Source organism: Chelonoidis abingdonii, chromosome 1, assembly GCF_003597395.2.
Source record: "Chelonoidis abingdonii isolate Lonesome George chromosome 1, CheloAbing_2.0, whole genome shotgun sequence".
Taxonomy (NCBI): Eukaryota; Metazoa; Chordata; order Testudines; family Testudinidae; genus Chelonoidis; species Chelonoidis abingdonii.
The window spans coordinates 254,710,253-254,729,824 of NC_133769.1; the positions used below are offsets into that span (position 1 = coordinate 254,710,253).

Sequence of the window (19,572 nt, forward strand, 5' to 3'; positions counted from 1 at the left end):
AAGATTTGGTAAGGAAGCGATCATGACGGTGGAGACTGGCCAAAAACCTTAGTAAATCTTAAAAAGATATTAGCTCCCCCACTTCGCCTTTCTGACATATGCAAAGAGAGATAAATGGAATACAAAACTTTGAAACAAAACAGGACGCTTCCTTCTGTAGGTGATGCCTGTTTGATTTATGTAGACTGTAGCCTATATACAATGGCTGCTTACAGATGATGGGAATTATTCGCCCATGAGGAGACTCATGTACATAGAAGTAAAATAAATGCATTATTAGATAGTGTTTTTCTCTCTTCCCCTCGTCTTTCTTTTCATTCCTTCCCTCTTCCCCTCTCCCCCCTCCCCCGCCCAAGGGGTTTTTATTCTCGTTCTCTCCCCCTCCCCCACATGCCCAAGTTGCTCTGTGCTGGGAGAACTCAGATTTATCCGCTGGGCGTCAAGAGTTAAGATGTTGAGGGGAGAAGAAGAGGAGGGGCCGGGAAGGGAGCGGGAGGGGGGACAGATTGCCAGCTTCTACGCCGCTTTGCCTAAATTAAAAAGCAACCAATCGGAACGGCCGGAAGGGGGGGCCTCGAGTCCGGAGCCAGTCATTCTGGCTCTGTCAATCACGCAGCGGGTCTCCAATCAGCGGGGGCCCTCGCTCCCGACTTCCTTGTATTTGGTAAAGTGTGGTGGTGGTGGTGCGCGCGCTCGGCTGAGGGTAAACACTCGGCAGTCCCCGCGCTGTGAGGGAGGGACGGGGAGAGCGAGCTGTCAGGGAGAGCGAGCCGGTGGGGACGAGCCGCGCTGCTCTCCTCCCAGCACCACCCGGGCACGCTTTGCAAGCCTGGCAGCAGCCCACTTCCCCCACCGGAGTTAGTATACCAAGGAGCCCCTGGATGCACACACACATACGCACACCTCTCTGCCCAGGCGCTCCTCCTCCCGCAGCCCGCTGCTGGAATTAACCACCAACCTTGCCAGGGAAGGAGAACCGGCTTTCAACCTCCCTCCTTTTTCGTTTTTGCCTTTTTTTTCCCCCTTTCGAAACTGCCTAAAAGGGGGGCAGGGGGAGGGAAGATGTCTCACCCAGCCCGTGCCTCCAGCGAGAAGGCTCCAAAGGGACTTGCGTGTCAAAGGGGACAAAGTGCTCCTGCGAGAGCCCAACTTTGAGACATGCAGCAGCAGCATCCCCAGCACCGTCGCCACCATCCTCAGCCCAGGAAGTTTTCCTAGGACACCGACCAAACTTGGCAAGAGAAGAGGAGGAGGAGGAGGAGGCGAGAGCCCGGAGCCGAGCAGGGAGAGAGCGAACAGAGGGAGCACGAGAGAAAAGCCACCCGCGCGCACAAAGCCTTCGAGGAGGAAGGGGAAGAAAAAGTTTCGCTCCGGCAGGGGCAGGCTGCGAGGGCAAGATGTGCTCCTGAGGGCGTGACGGGGAGAAGGAGAAGGGGACTCGTCGCTGTGTCCCCCCTCCCTCTCCTGTTTTTGAGCTTTGATTGTTTTTTTATTATTATTATTATTATTATTTTGTCTTCCTGCAAAAAGAAGCGGCCCAGGCGCTAACAGGTGAACGGAGCTCACGGGAGATCGGGGCCAAAAGGCAAAGCGGCTGGTGGGGAGGCGAGCCCCGGTTCCGGCGGAGCAGCGCGAGTTCCCGGGAGAGGCTGTTGACAAAGGGAGCCGAAGAGCCCCCGGTTGTGCGGATTGGTGGCACGCCAGCAGGCAGGGGGGTGGGGGAGCGGAATGGCCACCGCGGCTTCTAACCCTTACCTCCCCAGCAACAGCATCCTGGCCGCCGGCTCCATCGTGCACTCGGACTCGGGAGGAGGGGGCATGCAGCCGGGCAGCGTCGCCGTCACCTCGGTCTCCGGCGGCTACCGGGGCGACCCCTCCGTCAAAATGGTCCAAAGTGACTTCATGCAGGGAGCAATGGCTGCTAGCAACGGCGGCCATATGCTGAGCCATGCCCACCAGTGGGTGACAGCCCTGCCTCATGCAGCCGCCGCTGCCGCCGCCGCCGCCGCAGCCGCCGTGGAAGCCGGCTCGCCCTGGTCCACCAGCCCGGTGGGGATGAGCGGCAGCCCCCAGCAGCAGCAGCAGCAGCAGCCCGATGTGAAAGGCAGCTCCGGCCGAGACGACCTGCACGGCGGCACCGCGCTACACCACAGGCCACCCCACCTGGGTCCCCCACACCAGGGCCACCCCGGCGCTTGGGGAGCCACCACCGCTGCCCACCTCCCGTCCATGGCCGGGGGACAGCAGCAGCAATCGCTCATCTATTCCCAGCCCGGGGGGTTCACTGTGAACGGGATGCTGAGCCCTCCCCCTGGCAGCCAGAGTTTAGTGCACCCGGGATTGGTGAGGGGAGACACGCCAGAGCTGGGGGATCACGCCAGCCACCACCATCACCACCACCACCAGCATCAGCACCACCAGCAGCACCACGGCGGGGTCAACAGCCATGACCCCCACTCGGATGAGGACACGCCGACCTCGGATGACCTAGAGCAGTTCGCCAAACAGTTCAAGCAGCGGCGGATAAAGCTAGGCTTCACGCAGGCAGATGTGGGCTTGGCCCTGGGCACCCTGTACGGGAACGTCTTCTCCCAGACCACCATCTGCAGGTTTGAGGCTCTGCAGCTCAGCTTCAAGAACATGTGCAAGCTCAAGCCTTTGTTGAACAAGTGGCTGGAGGAAGCCGACTCCTCCACGGGCAGCCCCACTAGCATCGACAAGATCGCAGCCCAGGGCAGGAAGAGGAAGAAGCGGACCTCCATCGAGGTGAGTGTCAAGGGGGCCTTGGAGAGTCACTTTCTGAAATGCCCCAAGCCCTCCGCCCAGGAGATTACGAACCTAGCGGACAGTCTGCAGCTGGAAAAGGAGGTGGTCAGGGTTTGGTTTTGCAATCGGAGGCAGAAAGAAAAAAGGATGACCCCCCCGGGGATCCAGCAGCAGACCCCCGACGATGTCTACTCCCAGGTCGGCAACGTGAACTCCGACACGCCGCCCCCACACCATGGACTGCAAACAAGTGTGCAGTGAGAGTCACAACAGTAAGGGAAAGGAAGAAAGGCGAGAAAGGGAAAGGGGGAGGGGGACCGATAACAACACCACACACACAAAAATCCAGACTTGTTTCGACTATCTCTCTATCTACCTATCTATATATAGACTATATATATCTATATATACATAGATATAGATAGCTATATGAAACGTTTGAAAAGGTCGATCCGAGCGCTAGCATTTATACTGTGGTGTGGAGGGGGTGGAGATGCATAATGCACCAAAACTGCAGATGTTTTTTCTTTCTTTTTTTCTTTTTTTTTTGTAAACATTTCTAAATTATCCCCTATTTCAGCGATGAACAGCACCCACCCCTTATCTCTCTTTACGCCCCCCACCCAAAATGCCCGCCTAAAAAGGCTCTCTTATATGAATCATGGAAACTTTTTTCTCTCACACACACTTTTCTTTTTTTATGGGAGCAATCCAAAAAAAGGGAAGCAGAAGCAAAATCATCTGCCTGGTCGGAGGGTGCCTAGTGCATTCCAGGACCCTGTTTTTCTTGGCCAAACCACATTATTTTGGTGCAAGATATCAATTCTGGGGGTGGGGAGAGTATCCTGCAACATGAAAAGGATCACTTTCTCCAGGGGAAAAAAAGGGAAATATGCACACTGCACTAAACACAAGCAGACTGTATAGGGAAGCAAATATATATATATATATTAAAAAAAACAAAAATATGGGAATAAATACTCGCATACCGAAAGCTGACTCTGAAAAGGGGTGGGGGGAGGGACAGACACCGTGAGAAAAAAAGAGGAGAGATTGTTGGTCCCTAAAGTTCGAGCTCTATAAAAGGACTTTTGATGAATTAAGAGAAACAGCCAGAGAAAGGGAAATAATTTAGGGCTGTCAAAGTCGTGCTCCTGACGGCTGCCAATCATCATGGAAGATTCCTTAAAAAATCCACTGCTAATATTTTTTTTATTAATATTTTTATTTTTATTTCTGGACTGATTCAGATAAAGGGATTTAGAAGTACTTGAGCATCTGCAGCTGCACTTATCTGAACTTCTCCTCTCCTAAATCCGTTGCCAACTTTGATTGAATGGGTGCTGTGGATGTGATTATATAATACTGCCATTTCCAAGCAGTGTTTTTGGTAGGTTTTAATAAACAGACTTTTCAAAAAGACGGCAATATAGAATTGTTAGATCCGTTGTTGATCTAAAAATATTTGCTTTATATTTTCATTAAATGACTTCTTTTAATATTTTATTCAGAATACCTATGAACTGCTGCAAAACGGTAATTTATTTTTCCCCAGATCTTGTATTACGTGTTTTTTTCAGACGAGCACAAATCAAAATGAAATGAAAATATGGACAGTTGTTAGGTAATAAGGGTATCTTTTGATGTGATAATTTGATTGTAATTTAATTTGAGTAGTGATTCCGTAAGAGCTGATTGAGAAAATAAATTTGTTAGAATGAAATAGTCTGTGTCTGATGCATAAACACTGTGTCGAAAAAGTTCTCTTAAGGATATTGCAAATATTTCAGTGGTAGAACTAAGGATGACCTGCTTTCTGTATCTGGTATCTACTTCAGGTATCTGGAAATGCAGAGTTCTGGTATTCATGCTGTTAGCATTTTAGTACAGTACTCATTTCTTATAAATCCGTATACAAAGTACATTTCCGTAGAGTTTTTCAGAAATATCCCTGTGTAATGGGATAGTAAGGCAAGATTAGAGAATTAAAGGCCACGTTCTTTAAACTAATTGTTTTATTTTAAGATTAAACTTCAGTGCAGTAAATGTGTAAGGGTATGGACTGATAATGGCTAATACTGAAAGCAGTTATGTTTTTAAAAGTTTAGTCTCTTTTCAAACAAACGAAGGCTAGGGGTTTTTTTAAGTATAAATTATTTTGACACATTTTATATCTGTATAATATTTGTATTTAATTTATCGTTATAATTTAAAGAAAGGTACTTTTTCCAAAAAAATATAGAGATGATACTTTCAAAATCCTACCTAGGTCCTCACAGTTTACCATTTTTGTTGTTGTTTGTTTGTTTGTTTGTTTGTTTTAGGCTTTTTTGTAAGAGGTGTGTAGTGGTGTAGTAGAGTTTTTACTTCACTCGACTATAGTGTTGCCATTCCTTTTTTACAACAAATGTGTGTATAAGTAACGTTAAAGATGCCAATAGATTCACTAGGTAGGCTGTCATATTGATCTGCTAAATTTATTGCAATATACACACAAGTGAATGAATATTTCAGCTCTTCATTTTGAATTGGTAATGTTGTCGAAACTACAGATCTAAATTTAATGCCTCTATGTAATCCCCTGAAAAAGTAATATAGAGAAATATTTTATTTTTTTATTAACATAAGCTTTCAATACTCTCTGGTTTCCCCCGTTCTCCCATTTTCTTCCTCCCTCCTTGCTTTCTCGCTATGTGGTATTGATGCTGGGGTTAAAACCCCAGAAAACTGCTGTAGAAACAACACACATTTATTCCTTTTTGACAGGCCTTGTGTCACTTTCATAAATCAAATCCAACCATCTAGGCGTGTACTGGATGCATTATTTTAACACCAGATCGTAGTAAATATCACACTCGTTTTGATTTGTGAAATCCGAAAAGGCCATATTAGAAAAAGGAAAAGTGAAAGGATACAAGACAATTTCATTTATTCTCTTTGTTTAATTTAATAGTTTCCCAGTAATTTTATAAGGGGGTAGGGGGGAGAAAGGGAAGGAAGGAAAGAGAGGAGTAATCATGAATTTTGCTACATGCAAGGGACATCAGAGAAAGGACTTCCAGTTTGGAAACAGTGGGTTTGTTTTTATGTGGTGGATACTATTAACACGTGAGGTGGAATCCTATTTTTCACACATGAAGGGTGGTGGCTTATTAGACATGGAGTAGGTCTATTTAAATTTCTTGGTGGTATTTGGTTACTGGATTTGGATGACAACAAAGAGCTACATTAGGCTTCACACTGGTTTCTATTAAAAGACAACCTTTGCGGATTTCTGCATAAGAAGGGCTGATTTTTACACTAGAGGAATAACGTTTGGTAGTAGCAACGTGCAAAATCTGCCCATTCTGTGCACTTACTGTGCGCAAAAAGTGAGGCCATTTCCTCGCCCCGTCCCCCCGCCCACCCCAAGGAGAAATCGAATCATTTGAATGTATTTAGGAACTTCAGGGTTGTGAGTCTAAGGGATAATAAGAGATAGATAATAAGTAAGAGGTTTTGTGTTAAGGGTTATATTGTTACACATGTAAATAATGAAAATATTGTTATATATCGCCAGATCTTTTAATGAAGTTAGTAATTGTATTCATTTATAATATCAGTGTTCTGTGTTTGGTAACTGAGTCTTCATCATTTTTCCTTATTATTATTTTTCTACCTAAAGGAAAGCCAAATGTTTTACAAAGTTGTGTTTGCTCAGTCTGGATAATCCTGAGATGTGATTATTTTTAGTTTACATTTTCACATTCTGCAGTCTTCTACTGCGCCCTAGTTTTCTCATTGACATCCCATCTTTTCCCCGGCTAGTCTGTATGCTATAAATCATTTTCAGGTGTATTTAAAATAGCCACCTCACTGCTGTTGATCCACATATTTTCGGAACATAACGAAGAGCTATACCTTGGTTTAAAAATACAACGGTTCATTTCTGAAATTATCTTTAAAGATTCCTTATGCTTTAATGTAGTGACTGGTGTTTGCACATTACAATGCTCATAATTTGTTTTGTATGAATGGTTTTAAATGGAACGTTTAGAGAATAATTGGTTCTAATATGAAATGCAGTATATACTATTGATAATTTTATCAATAAGTGTAATATTTTAAATAATTTTAACAATTAAATTTGTTTTTTTAATATATATATTTGTAAAATATTTATCCTGTTGAAAACAACAATATATTGTTGTATTTATTCGTTTATTTTTGTAATAAATGATCAACATCTTCAAGCTAAAGAAAAATTGACACTTCTATATATTTATATAGATATACCTTTTAAGATACAGATATATTTATTCCAATTTTTAAAGTAAATAGAAGAAAATACATCTATAATTGGCAGATTTCAGGACAAAATTGTAGAGATGATCTTCTTGCCACATGTAGTTTAGTTTGCCTAAGTTCCAGGGTAAGTAAACTCTAAAAGAGATGCAACAAGTATTGGCCCTGGATGCAGGCTTGGAATTATGTAGGATATAGAGTGATTTTTATAAACCCAGGAAGATAGATACCGCAAGAAAATTGGTCTTCTTTAGTATGATGAATGGATAAAATGAACCGATGGGATATAGAGGTAATACATATAGATATTTGCAGTTGTAGTCTGAAATATTATGTAAGGTCTTCAGTAGAAGGGGGGAACCTTGATATCAATGACACAGCAGTAGGAAGCTTTTTGGCTGACAGTCTTTTTGCTAACTAAAAAGCTAACATACAGTGAAGAACTACAGAACACCCTTCCCTCCGCCCCATCATCTTTAATGCCAAAATAACATTAAGGGTCTATATTTGGAGTGGCCAAGTGCCAAATGCCAAAATAACACTAAGGGACTATATTTGGAGTGGCAGGGTGGGTCCTGTTGGGGTGAGAAGGAAAAGGCCAAATAAGATTCTTACTCCTCACTCGGGGCAAAACTCTCATTGAAGTCAATGGGAACTTTACCTAAGTGAAGCCTGCAGCCTTTGGCCCAAAGAGAGGGTGCAGTAGCATTGAGTGTAGCTTTGGCGGACACTTGGCCATTTCAGCCCCCAGCGCTGTTGTTAACCTGTGTCTGAAGGTCACTCACGTGACGTCATGCCCACTAGTTCTGCATCAGGGGCTTGACCTTGACTTTAATAAGGAAATAAGGGTGCTGCATTCTTTAATCTTTAACCTAGCCTGTCACCCTGGGAAAGGAAAATTCATAGGAGGGATATGCTGTTTAATCGGAAACGTTGATTCTCTTAGATCAGAGGAGGTCATATTCAATAGATTATTATATTTATTAGCACATATGGTATCTTCTAAACTTTCTGAGTCATTATTTCCAGCATTGCAGCTGTATAATATTGGGGTTTTCTTGTAGGGCTGTTGCAATTAGAGAACTAGGACCGGTTTATCAGCAGAACTAATGATCTTCTGAACTTTTCCTAGATGGTTTTGCTGCCAGAATATATGAAATTTTCTGAGTGAGAGATAAACTAAGCTAGTGGGGGGCAGCGGGGAAGTCGAGGGAGTAACCTTACACAATCTCTCATCAGTTTGACTGTGTGACTAGTTTCAGGTGGATCATGCAAAGTGCATGTTTCAGGATAAAATAGGCCTTCACATGCAGTAAACAGGTGGAAACTGGGCAGTGGAGATAGGGATGGGCGGGGGGGATGCAGCCCCGAGTATGTGGGTGCGCCAGCTGTATACTGTGTGAGAGTTGTGTTTTAGAGCAGGCTGAGCTGCCTCAGGTTGTGGACAACGAGACCTGCAGGGAGGTCCTGCTCTGATGCCTGCTGCCGGCCAGTGCTGCTCTTCAGTGGCAGCTGCTGCAGATCCCACAAGTTGTTTTCCTCGTGGCGACCATTCAGCAAAACACACGATCCTTTCTCAAAGATTTAAATTTCGCGGATGAATTACCATACACCGGTTGCTTAGCAACTAAATTCAAGCCGGGCTAAGAATATGCAAGCTTTTTGTATTCTCATTAATAAAAATGCCACTCTGACACAGCAACCTGACTTTGGATCACTGCAACTTCTGTAAAAGCCATAGGAGAATACAACCCGGCTCCTCCATTTAATTACAGATCAGAGTGGCTTGAAATGTTATGTTTTGTTAATCTATCTTCCTAAAAGCCATGTAAAAAATAACGGCTTTTGAAGAGCAGTGGAAAACTACTTTTTTTTAATGGAGCTGTCTTTTGGTGTTACTGATAGCTATAAACTGAAACCTTTTTGAGGCACATATTTAAGTATCTTTTTTCCCCATTTTTAGTTCCCTGAAATCAGAAAACATTAAGACATTTGCAACCACAGAAATTAAAGTGCAACTGAGGCAGAATGATGGAGAAGGAAACATCTCTCCAGAGATGGAAGAACTTCAGTAGGCAGCAGCAGTTAAACTGAACTAAATAAATAAATATGTGAAACTCTGTAAAGCTTGGGTTTTCTTTGTCTTTTGAAGTTCTTCTGTTTAGTGTAAGTGAGCACGTACTCACTAAAGGGAAAAAAAGCGGTGGTTATAAGTCCTAATGACACTTTGCTGAATGTTTGCCTCAAAAACTCCGTTTCCACTCTTGTTAAAATTTACTTTTTTGTTGTTGTTACAGCTATGGCTGGATACGTGTGTGTGTGTGTGTGTGTGTGTGTATTTCTTTAGCATTACCAAAAAGTTTCCTGCCAGCACTCAGTCTTACCGGCAAGGGAGAACTATACTACAGCATCTGAAGTTACAGTGGCCCCTCTCTCAAGGGCAGGGCAGTACAGGCCCTGATCATTTGTGTACGGTAGTTAGCATACAAAGACATTGATAATAGCTTGGACTTTCTCTTTTTTGTTTGCTATTTGGAAACGTGCATTTAGCCCCGTTGCGGTGACGGATGGATGTTCGGGGAGGAGGGTTTGTGGTCTGTTTTGTTTTTGCTTTGTTTTATTCAGCAAATTGTTAAAAAAAACTTTTTGCAATGAAAGTGCTACAATTACAAATTAAGAGTGAAACAAGCAACGTAAAATTGATTAGTGGTAGGACAGTATTTTTCAGAGGGGATGTGCATAAAGAAAAGAAGGGGACCCTTGAATTCTGTCAGAATTCCCCAATCTCTCTTCACTGAAGAACCAGGTTTTTGGTTATTAATTATTATTATAGCGGGTGCTTGTAATGGGAAGTCCCTTTAGTAAAAAAAACAAAACACTTTCACTATACATATGAAGAGATCTCTGTCCTTCACTAAGATTTAGTTTCCACTCACCTCAAAACACACACACACACACACACAAACAAAAAACATACAACAAATTTCTAGGTAGGAAAAGCTGTGTGGTGAGAATCTTATTTATACATGAAGACTGTAGTCCTAATGAAACCCACAACCACCAAAGATCTTTGTCCATTGCTTTGCTTCTTTCTTCAGCCATAATAGGATGAACATCAGTTTAAATAATCAAATTTCCTTCCAGTTTACACCTACTGCTAATAAAAAATAATTGTTTGATTAAAAGCCAGCATTTAAAAGCAGTCTTTGCACAGCAATTGAAATTTGTGCCAGAATATATTTTCTAACAGTGTATTGAAAACTGTAATTCCAAAACAAATTTATTGGATAGGGGGTGTGGGAGTGTTTTTTGTTTGTTTGTTTTGTTTTTACCAAAAGGAAAAGTTTAACAACTTTTCTGAATAGTTCTACAGAATGTTTCAATGAGAAGAAAATATAACATCACATCAATTCTTATATTTAAAATACAAAATCGATAGCTTTTACAAGACAATCTCACTGACAAGACAATAGACCAGAGGAGATATGTTTATTTTATATGTAGGTGATTTAAAATCAATTTCATTCTAGTGTTGAATACCAACATAAAGTATTAGGCATGGAAATAATTTTCATAACAGTATTGTTAATTACACTCAAATTCTTTAGTAGCATCTTTCTGTCCATTTCAAGTGTCCACATACAGTATTCTTAGGGTTATTGTAATGCACATACTATATAGAAAGAGTTTTATTTACAGATATCATGGTTTGGGATCATACTACTACACCATGTTTGCAAAAGTCCAGTCATCGTTCATGTGCAGAATTAATTTTCCCTTCTCTTTTAAAAGAATGCTTTAAAAATTGCTGGATTATAAAGGAAAACAAACGGAGATTGTTACTCTGATTTGACCATTTCTTAAAACCAACGTCAGACTATCAAGATATGTGTGTGAGACGACAATAGCCCAATACTATTTCTTTATAAGGTGCATGTTTAATGTTAGAAAGCTAAACGATTGTTGATTGTGACTTGTGTCTGGGGCTTTCCTTTCAAATTGAAATGAATTGATTAAAAAAAGCGGGAACTGGGATATGGGGAACCGCATGGCTGCTATATTTATGTGCACGAAACCGAAATTTAAACAACTTGAGGCAGTTTTGGATGCATAAACGTTTTATATATAGTAACCTTTTTGTTATTAGTTTTGGACATGCTTGGTGGTGCTTTCCTGCCAGCGCTCCATAGAGCTCACTATACAGCATTCAGTGTGCACCACAGTAGAGAGTAAACTGTTTGCTCAACAATTCCAAGCTTCATTTCCAACTAGAGTACTAATGTGTACTTTAACTTAGTCGCATCAATCCAGGTAGCTTTCTGTAGACCACTTATTTAGAGAGCTGAGGTACAAAACTGAAGTGCATGTTTTTTCTGTGTGAATTAGATAGATAAAAGCCAAGAGCAAGGGGACAGGAGACATGTTAAATTATATTTTGTGGAGCTTATTTTCAAGTTCCAGACGTAAAGAATGTTTATAAAGTACAAAAGAAATGAGAACTGCTGAGCATTTATCATTATTACATCCTCAACCGACAGAGAATGATTCCAGACAAGCAGAGCTGAAACTAATCTTTCTAAAAGGGGGGTGGAGGGAAGAGAGAAAAAAAGGTTCGGTAAAGAATTGTGCTGCAATAACATACATTTGTTTCGTCCTCTAGGACTCTCATTCAAAAGAGAGGCCCATCTAACCGACTGGGACATTGCTCAAAGAAATCTAATAGATATTCGTTCCACACTAAACCCCATAGATGAAATGTAAGGTGTCAGATTCCTCATTTGCTTCTCTCTCTCCTTTACACACACACACATAAACATGCACACATACACTTCAGTTTGTTTATAAAAGATTAAAACATACACACAGAAATCCTGTATATATGTGTGTAAAAAAAAGTCTTAACTCCATATGCTAAAAGCTCCTATCAGTGACACTAAATTAAGCATGTAGCTTTATTAGATGTTGAAGATTAAATTCTATCGATATCTCAAAAGAAGCAAATAAATAAACATTGTTTCCTGATATGCTCACCAATTTACATCATAGTGATTAAAACAGTTGTTAGTTAGTTAGTTAGTTTGAAAACCATAACAGATTTTTTTAGCCAGGACTCCCTTTGGCTATAATAGAGTGTACTTGAAAATACTGCCTTTCCCCCTCTTTTTTATTTGAAACTAAAAGTAGGGGATTAGAGTGTATCTAATAATGATTACTAGCTGAAATGATGTTTTTAATACTCCTAGTGGTACCTTTGAGTGTTAGGCGAAATGAGTTATGTCAGTCTAAGTAGAATACAGGTCATATATTTACCCGAAGAACAAGTTAGTTGTTTTTATTTTTTTAATTGTCAAATAAATCCAAGAAACTCAATATGCCAACCTCTGTAGAGCAGAATTCCCTTATTAACACAAGAATAAACAAAAAAGAGGGAACATTACCTTGTCATTAGATGCCCGCTTTGTTCCTGAGCCTTGAACTGCACCTTGGAGCCCATATTGGAAAATAATGCCCTAGAGGAATGAATAATCCACTCCAAACTGTTGTCAATCACCTAAAAAACACACTGTATATATGTTCGGTGTGATTTTGACATCAAATAGATTTTTGTGCACGTATTTTTTATCTGCTCTCTTATAACTACTGAATGTTTTAGACAAGAGTTTTCCCCGTTTCGCGTTCAATAGCTGAGCCTGCTCCTAGCTCTTCTCATCAGCCTGAGCCATCCTGGGACGCCTATTGCACAGCTCCAAGGAAAGAAAACTTGTGCATGGACATGCGTCTGAGTCCCTAGAAGGCTCGTGGGTCGGCGGCTACCACACTAACGCGCAGCGACGCCGGTGGCTTCTGGAGGGGGTATCGCGTTATCGCTTGAATAGAAGCTACTGCCAGTGGACAGCAGGAATTTAAAGACCCTGAGAATGAAACACTGTGCACTTGCAGCTGGACCATAATTAGGGGGAGCAGAAGCTTTCTCTGGAGGTGTTAATAAGGATTGGCTTATCTGGGGCGTCAGACTGGATTTAAATCACGTGCATGGAGGGTCTCTTCCTGCTTGCCTTTCCTGACAGCTACATTTCCAGCTAACCTGCCCCAGCAATGGACTCCCCGGGTGTGAAATCTGGGCTGGCTCACCCCAGTTAAGGCACGGAGCCAAGGGTCCCGCTTCCCGAGTCTCTGTCAGTCTTGCCCAGGAGTAGGATTTGGTGACTCTCTTTTGGGCAGCCATGTATGTGAAGGCTGGGCCCCAGACCGCGGCCTCTGGCAGTCTGAACACGGCAGTGATATGGTTTGGGGGGTGGGAGGTGACTCTCTCTTCTGCAGGGCTGGCTTAGGAGAGCTGGTGTCACGGCGGAGGACGCAGTGGTGGATAGGGTACCTGGAGACCGGGTCAGGTGGCTATTTCAGCCAGTCCCTCCGCCGCTGGGGATAGGGGCCCCAGGATGATTGGGGGTGTTCGCTCTTGCTCACGAGCTAGCTCTTCTTGGGACCTCTCTCCCCCGCCCCCCTCCTTTCTGCAAAGTCCCGAGAAAGACAGCGAGAGAGGGGAGGGGGCCGCAGGGGGCAGAGTAACGACTGACCCCCTCCCCAGCCTCAGGCTAGGCGCATCGCCGCGCACAAATCCCCCTGATGCTGGTTGGAGGTGCAAGAGGGAGGGTAGAACTTGCCTCAATGCGGGGCACCAGCGTTAACCAGGCGGTACTTAGTACCCGCAGATAAATCACTCGCGACTATCCGCCCACCCCCAGCCACAGCATCCTACGTGGAGTTCATGTTTCTGTTCACTTCCAAAGTCTCCTCGTAGGTTTTTTTTCTCTCTCTCCTTGCTTCCTCCCATTATCAAGCTGGGCTGGCAAGGGCGTCTCACTGACTGAAAGCTGCCAGCTCTCAAGTTTTCAAGTCGCTCATTTGATCCTTTCTGCACAAAGCGAGCGTTGCTCTGGAAAACAAAGCAAAACAACAGCACAACATCTGCAGTTGACTCGGTTTGATACCAAGCCCGCTGTCTCTCGGCTCTTACTCCAGGGCCAGCTTTTGTTTATGTTTGTTCTCAGCTTTGCTGAAGTTCAAGAAGACGCGAGAATCCCCCGACCCTGGCCTGGCTCTCCGGGAGAAGGGTGAAGGAGCACTGGTGGCACAGCCCGAGGTACAGAAAGGGCTGAGGAAACAGAGGCATCAATACCAGATGCAGCCAAATTCCAGCCTGAGAACTAGGCTGGTGCGGGGTTGGGGTGGAAGGAGGTGCTCCGAGTTTATATAGTCCCTGCTTCAAAAGTTTCCTCGTCAAACCTTAGCAAATGATACTGAGGTTGAAGGGGAAAACAACTCACAAATACTGGGGATTTCAAAGCACTGGAAATGGCAAGATTGGGGATCCGCCTCCATTTCTCCTTCCTCGGCATATTTACAACAGAAGCGTCTCTTTTTTGGGTAGCAGATTTGATGGTATTCATTTGTAGCAGGGACTGTATATCTAACCTTACCCCTACAGGAGAGCGAGCTACAGCTGTGACACAAATGAGTTGTGACTGCTTTCCAGCGAGCTCCCGGCTACAACCTACTGCCAGATACCTTCTTTTAGTTCAAGTTACACTCGGGACACTACAGCCTGCTGGGCGCGATCTCGCTCCTGGTTAAAACAATGGCAAAGCACCAATTGATGCTAAATCCAGCCCGCTTGTCCCCACCCCCACCCCTATTCCGGGAGCAGCCTCCCCCTGTTGAAGCGTTCTCCCGCCCCAGAGTCAATGGGGCTACCTCTGTGCCTATGGTGAACTCGATTTGGCTCGTTGTGGGCAGTGGTCATCACATGAGTTGTGGCTTTGCAGCTGTATACAAATCTTCGCCAGTGACAAAATGTGTATTGTCCAGACGATAATGTCCCTCCGCCTATTAAACGGTATTTTCCCCCCACACTTAGTTTCCCTAGATCTCGCGCCTAGAAATGACAAATAGTTGGTTAAATCCACTCACACTTTCTGTTTTGGTATCAGCAGACCCACTCTTTTAATATGTGTCCTGGTATCCTGGCATGAACGTCCATTTGACAAAAGGATTCCACTCAAGATGGGAAACATACATACTTCTGGTGTCCTTTGGGTCCCAGCGAAAGATTATTTCTTCTGTCTCCCTTCCATCATATTAAACTGAAACTACCTGAAGTTTCGTTGAATTGTCTCTGCATCTCATACAGAGAGGGGTTTAATTGTGTATTAAGCTGCATTTCCAGATAAAAGTTTATTTTTACAGGTGCCCTTCAGAATAAATCTTGGTTGCCCGGTTTTGCATCAGAAAAAAACACCTCTAACCAAAATGCGCGTGCAGAGAGGCAACGTGACAAAAGGAGAGAAGGGATCTTTGAGACGCAGAAAGTGTTTCCTCAATAAGGATAAATGGGTTTCTTCCCTGCTATGTTATAGTGTAAGAAGGAAATATGTAAGTGAGAAAAAGGCGTTGGTCGTAAAACATGAACACGTGAACAATAGCAGTCCTTTGAAAATCTGAACACTCACTGTCTTTTTCTAAATACTTAGTGTAACTGATCATCTGGGAAATATGCACGTTTGCAATCTGTGTATATGCACGCAGAGAAAAATGGAATGGAACGGTGACTAAGGTACTATTGGAGTTTCACAAGACTTCATACACATCACAAGTGGGTAGCCAAGCGGGCAATATATGTCAGGTAATCACAAACAAAAGAGACACAAGCTCCACCCTTCCTCACTTTCTATGAAATTTCGATAAACATTTTTGAAAAGTCAGGTTAGGTATTTTGTCAATTTGTTCCAGAAGTTGGGGGCTTTTTTGCTGGAGGTTCCAGCGCGTGGCTGTGTGTTTCAGTCTCAGGGGGGCACCACACTCTCCAAAGAAGAGAGGAAGCGCTAGATTTGGAGGCTTTTTTTTTCTTCTTCAAAGTATTAAAAGAACATGGTATGCTCACACTTTGAGTGTGATCTCACACCTTTGTGGAAGAGTAATAGATATTATTCTGTATGAGGGCTGGCTCATCACTTAAAGGATATAAATACTGTAAGTGCACACACACACGCTCTATAAAGTGTGTGAAAGAACAATTTTTATCTCGAATTTCACATGCAAAAGTGAATTTGATGGTAACAGATAAAATTCAGCCGTAAATAGATCACTATCGCCCTGTAGATATTTTATTGTGACGCTTGCATTTTACTGTTATAGATGCATATTTCATTTCACTTTAATATTATGCAGCTACAACCAGTTTTGAAATCATTCATAATCCCATGTCTGTGTATTTGGCCGTGGGAGAATTTCCCAGAATTTATCCAACTACCTAAACTTTCCCACTGTTTATCAAATCTCCGGACTTTCGCCCCCCAATATTATTTTTACATTTCAGCCTGGCCATTTTTTACAGCGGTCTGGTAAACACCTAAACAACAATCAAGGAGCCCTAATGTGTCTCTGGTGTAGATCTGTATACAGGGGAACTGTAGGTGCATTGCCCCTACCGCATTCAATGGCCTAAGAAGCCCTTTGGGAACTGCTAAAATATGAAGTGCAGAGATGACCTCGACCCCAACCCCACTGATCTCTCGGCTTCTTTTCTGAACGCCCATTTTGCCCATTGCTTGTTTCAGAGTGACTATTGCAGGCCGCTGGAAGCTGCCCCTCGCTCGCTGGCATGCAGAGACCTCTCCAGAGACAGCAGCAACCCAACTACTGTTCTGATATGCACACATACCCTCCTACCACTGGGTATGGACAGCAGCCTTGGCACTTGGGAGGAGAGAGTCAACGCTAGTCAAATCAGACTGCAAAGAAAACTTGAGCCTAAGTTCTCACTGATGCCTCTTTGTCTTTCAAAAACAACGAAGCAACCAAGTCAGCTGTCCTGTTCCTAGCACAAAATACATCGCAAGCCCAACTCATCAGGGCTCCCGGGCAGATTGACTGAAAAACTCATTTATTTAAATCCTGAAGTTAGCAGATTAGGAATGAGAAACAGAAGTTGTAACTGAACTTGCCATTGACACCTTGATGTGACCTGACACCAACACAGACGCAGCTAAGTTTCGCTTGTTTATGCAAAGTAACAGCAAACTTCTAGAAACAGTAACACATTTAGTGCTGGCCATTTCGGGAGGTAAGTGGGGACACCTTTGGAAATGTAACTTCCCACCCCCTTCCCAACTATATTTAAAACATCAGCTGAAAAGAAAGTAATTGTAACTGACTAACAGGAACGAGCTTGGCCTCCAAAGCACTTTAAGTCAATTCAGCATCGATAATAATAATAATAATAACAATAAAAATAATAATACATTAATAAATAAAACTGAGGCCAGCTCCGTTTACAGTGTTCCTGAAAACTACAATGCGGGCAATGTTAAAATAAAGCCGTTTGCATGTAACTTTTCAACCAGAAGGGAAAGCATTTGGGTTCTATTCGGAGACGTGTCTCACACATTTCCTTTCCTCCCTCCCCCACTTTTTTTGGTAAGATATGCAAGAATAAACATTACAGCTCTGGGCTTTTAATTTCTCCAGATGGAATCATAAAGTACCTTGTGTGTGTACACATATTCACTCACACACATATATATACACATATACATGTATACATACACACACTGTACATGTGAGGACATGTGTCTGCTATTCACCACGAGGACCGAAAAACAACTGAATCTGAAGGCATAACTACGGAGCCACATTTCGAACAACACAACTTTAAAGCCAGGGAACCGCTAGGAGCACGGCAGTGGAAGTTTCTCCCTCCCACTTGAAGATCTACAAGGGGAGGCTTCACGTCTCCCTCTCTCTGGATATACGAGTACTTAGCCAAGTTGATGATTTTTACCACAGCATCGTACTATGTAGTTCATATTAAACATGATTTGCCAGATCATACCACGAGCGGGGTGGACTACCCTTTCTGATGAATGTGCGATTATGTTCTCCTTCTTTCGCCCCCTCGCCAAATAAAAAGCGATTCACTTACCCTGGCGGTGGTCCTCCTCTCCACTCGACACACACACATCTACACACCCAGGAAATCGGTCTCATCTAAAGGAAAATCTGAAATCGACATTTTACCCGCACAAGATAAACGCACACACACATAGGGCTCAGAGCTCAGGAGCCCTGAGTCTGGACGAAGAAGGGGGGCGGGGAGGAAGGGGTATAAGGACAAGAAATCCTGTTACCAGTTGTATTATGAGGTCTGGCATGGAAAGGAGCAAAATATTTTACTCATCCCGAGACTAGGATTCACCCCTCCTCCCTTTCTCTCTTGTTTTGACTTACGCGTGTTTATAGTAGCAGCAACTGGCTCTCAACTAGAGCCATTGCCGAGAGTGCGTTTAAAGGGTGGCTGATTTACTCCACTATAATTCAGGTCCTGCATGAGCCTCCAGACCCGCGTCATCTGGACACTGCAGACAAACAGCGTTAAATATGCATAGGGAACAGTTCATTTCTTAAAGGAGAACTTACCCGGACAGAAAGTTCGCGGCCCAACAGTAGGAACAGAGACGTGGTGGATATTTCCTTTCCATCTGTAGAACCCTAATCCTTTCCGGGGATGTTAATTTAAGTACCCATCTCACAGAGCTGTATGGATCGTCCCACTTTCTACTTCTGATTTATGTAGCCTGGGTGGGAAACACAATCCAAAAATGAACATTAGAATTTTAGTTTCATTAATGTATCAGTATTTTCACTCCTGGGAGCCCCCTGGGAAGCTGAGAGCGGTCTGAGGCGCATGAAACTTCCCATGCACATATGGGGATCACAGGGTCGCAGCACTAACAACCTAAGCTGCTCCTATATACCGTAGCTAGTGGTTTACACATACGAGATTTTAAAAGCATCAGATCCTAAAAGAGAGCAAACTGGGGGAAGGGGAAGAATCCACACAGGTGCATGTTTTCTTTGCAGTTTCTTAAAAGGCTACATCACAGATGAACAAGGGGCTTGAATATTTGTTTGATCAAGCTTTACTTTTTGATGCTCTCTCACACACACATACAGGCCCTGCAGTTAATATTTAGCAAAACTCTTTTTTTTTTCTTGGTCAGATGAAAGCACAGCTCAGAAATGGATTGGCAGCACATCTAGGACAGGTTGAAGTTTTTTCAACGATGAGTGGATTTGCATTTGTCTAGAGCTATATCTTCACATGTTTATTAAGAGCAAGATCCTGAAACCCATACTCAGGTTTTGAAGTCAATAGCGCTGCTGACTGAATGAGGGCTGCAGGTTCATGTGTTCTCTCTCTCTCTCTCTCTCTCTCACTCACACACTCATACAGGCACACACACACGGCTGAAAACTCACTGCCATAAAGTGCTCTCGCTAGACAATTTCAGCCAGAGATCTGTTGATGTTAGAAAGTCCCCCACGTGAGACATAAACCCTACTTGAGAAATCCCATCTTCCCTACCACTCACGTTCATCTTTTTTCTTCAGATCTCCCAATCTACTGTTTTATGATCCGATATTTTCTCTCTCTCTCTCTCTCTCTTTAGGTGTCATTTCTTT

General features: G+C 43.3%; 1 protein-coding gene across 1 annotated transcript; it reads left to right on the forward strand.

Moving 5' to 3' along the window:
* Positions 1-728: 728 nt before the first annotated feature.
* POU3F3 (POU class 3 homeobox 3) lies at positions 729-3,121 on the forward strand. The gene has a single exon (XM_032762518.2). It carries the CDS (start codon positions 1,729-1,731, stop codon positions 3,025-3,027), a length of 1,299 nt encoding a protein of 432 aa, XP_032618409.1. The 5' UTR covers positions 729-1,728; the 3' UTR covers positions 3,028-3,121.
* Positions 3,122-19,572: the final 16,451 nt, after the last annotated feature.

Bases quoted from the DNA above. Each gene is read 5' to 3' on its own strand.
- POU3F3 (XM_032762518.2), top strand. From the start codon at position 1,729: ATGGCCACCGCGGCTTCTAACCCTTACCTCCCCAGCAACAGCATCCTG.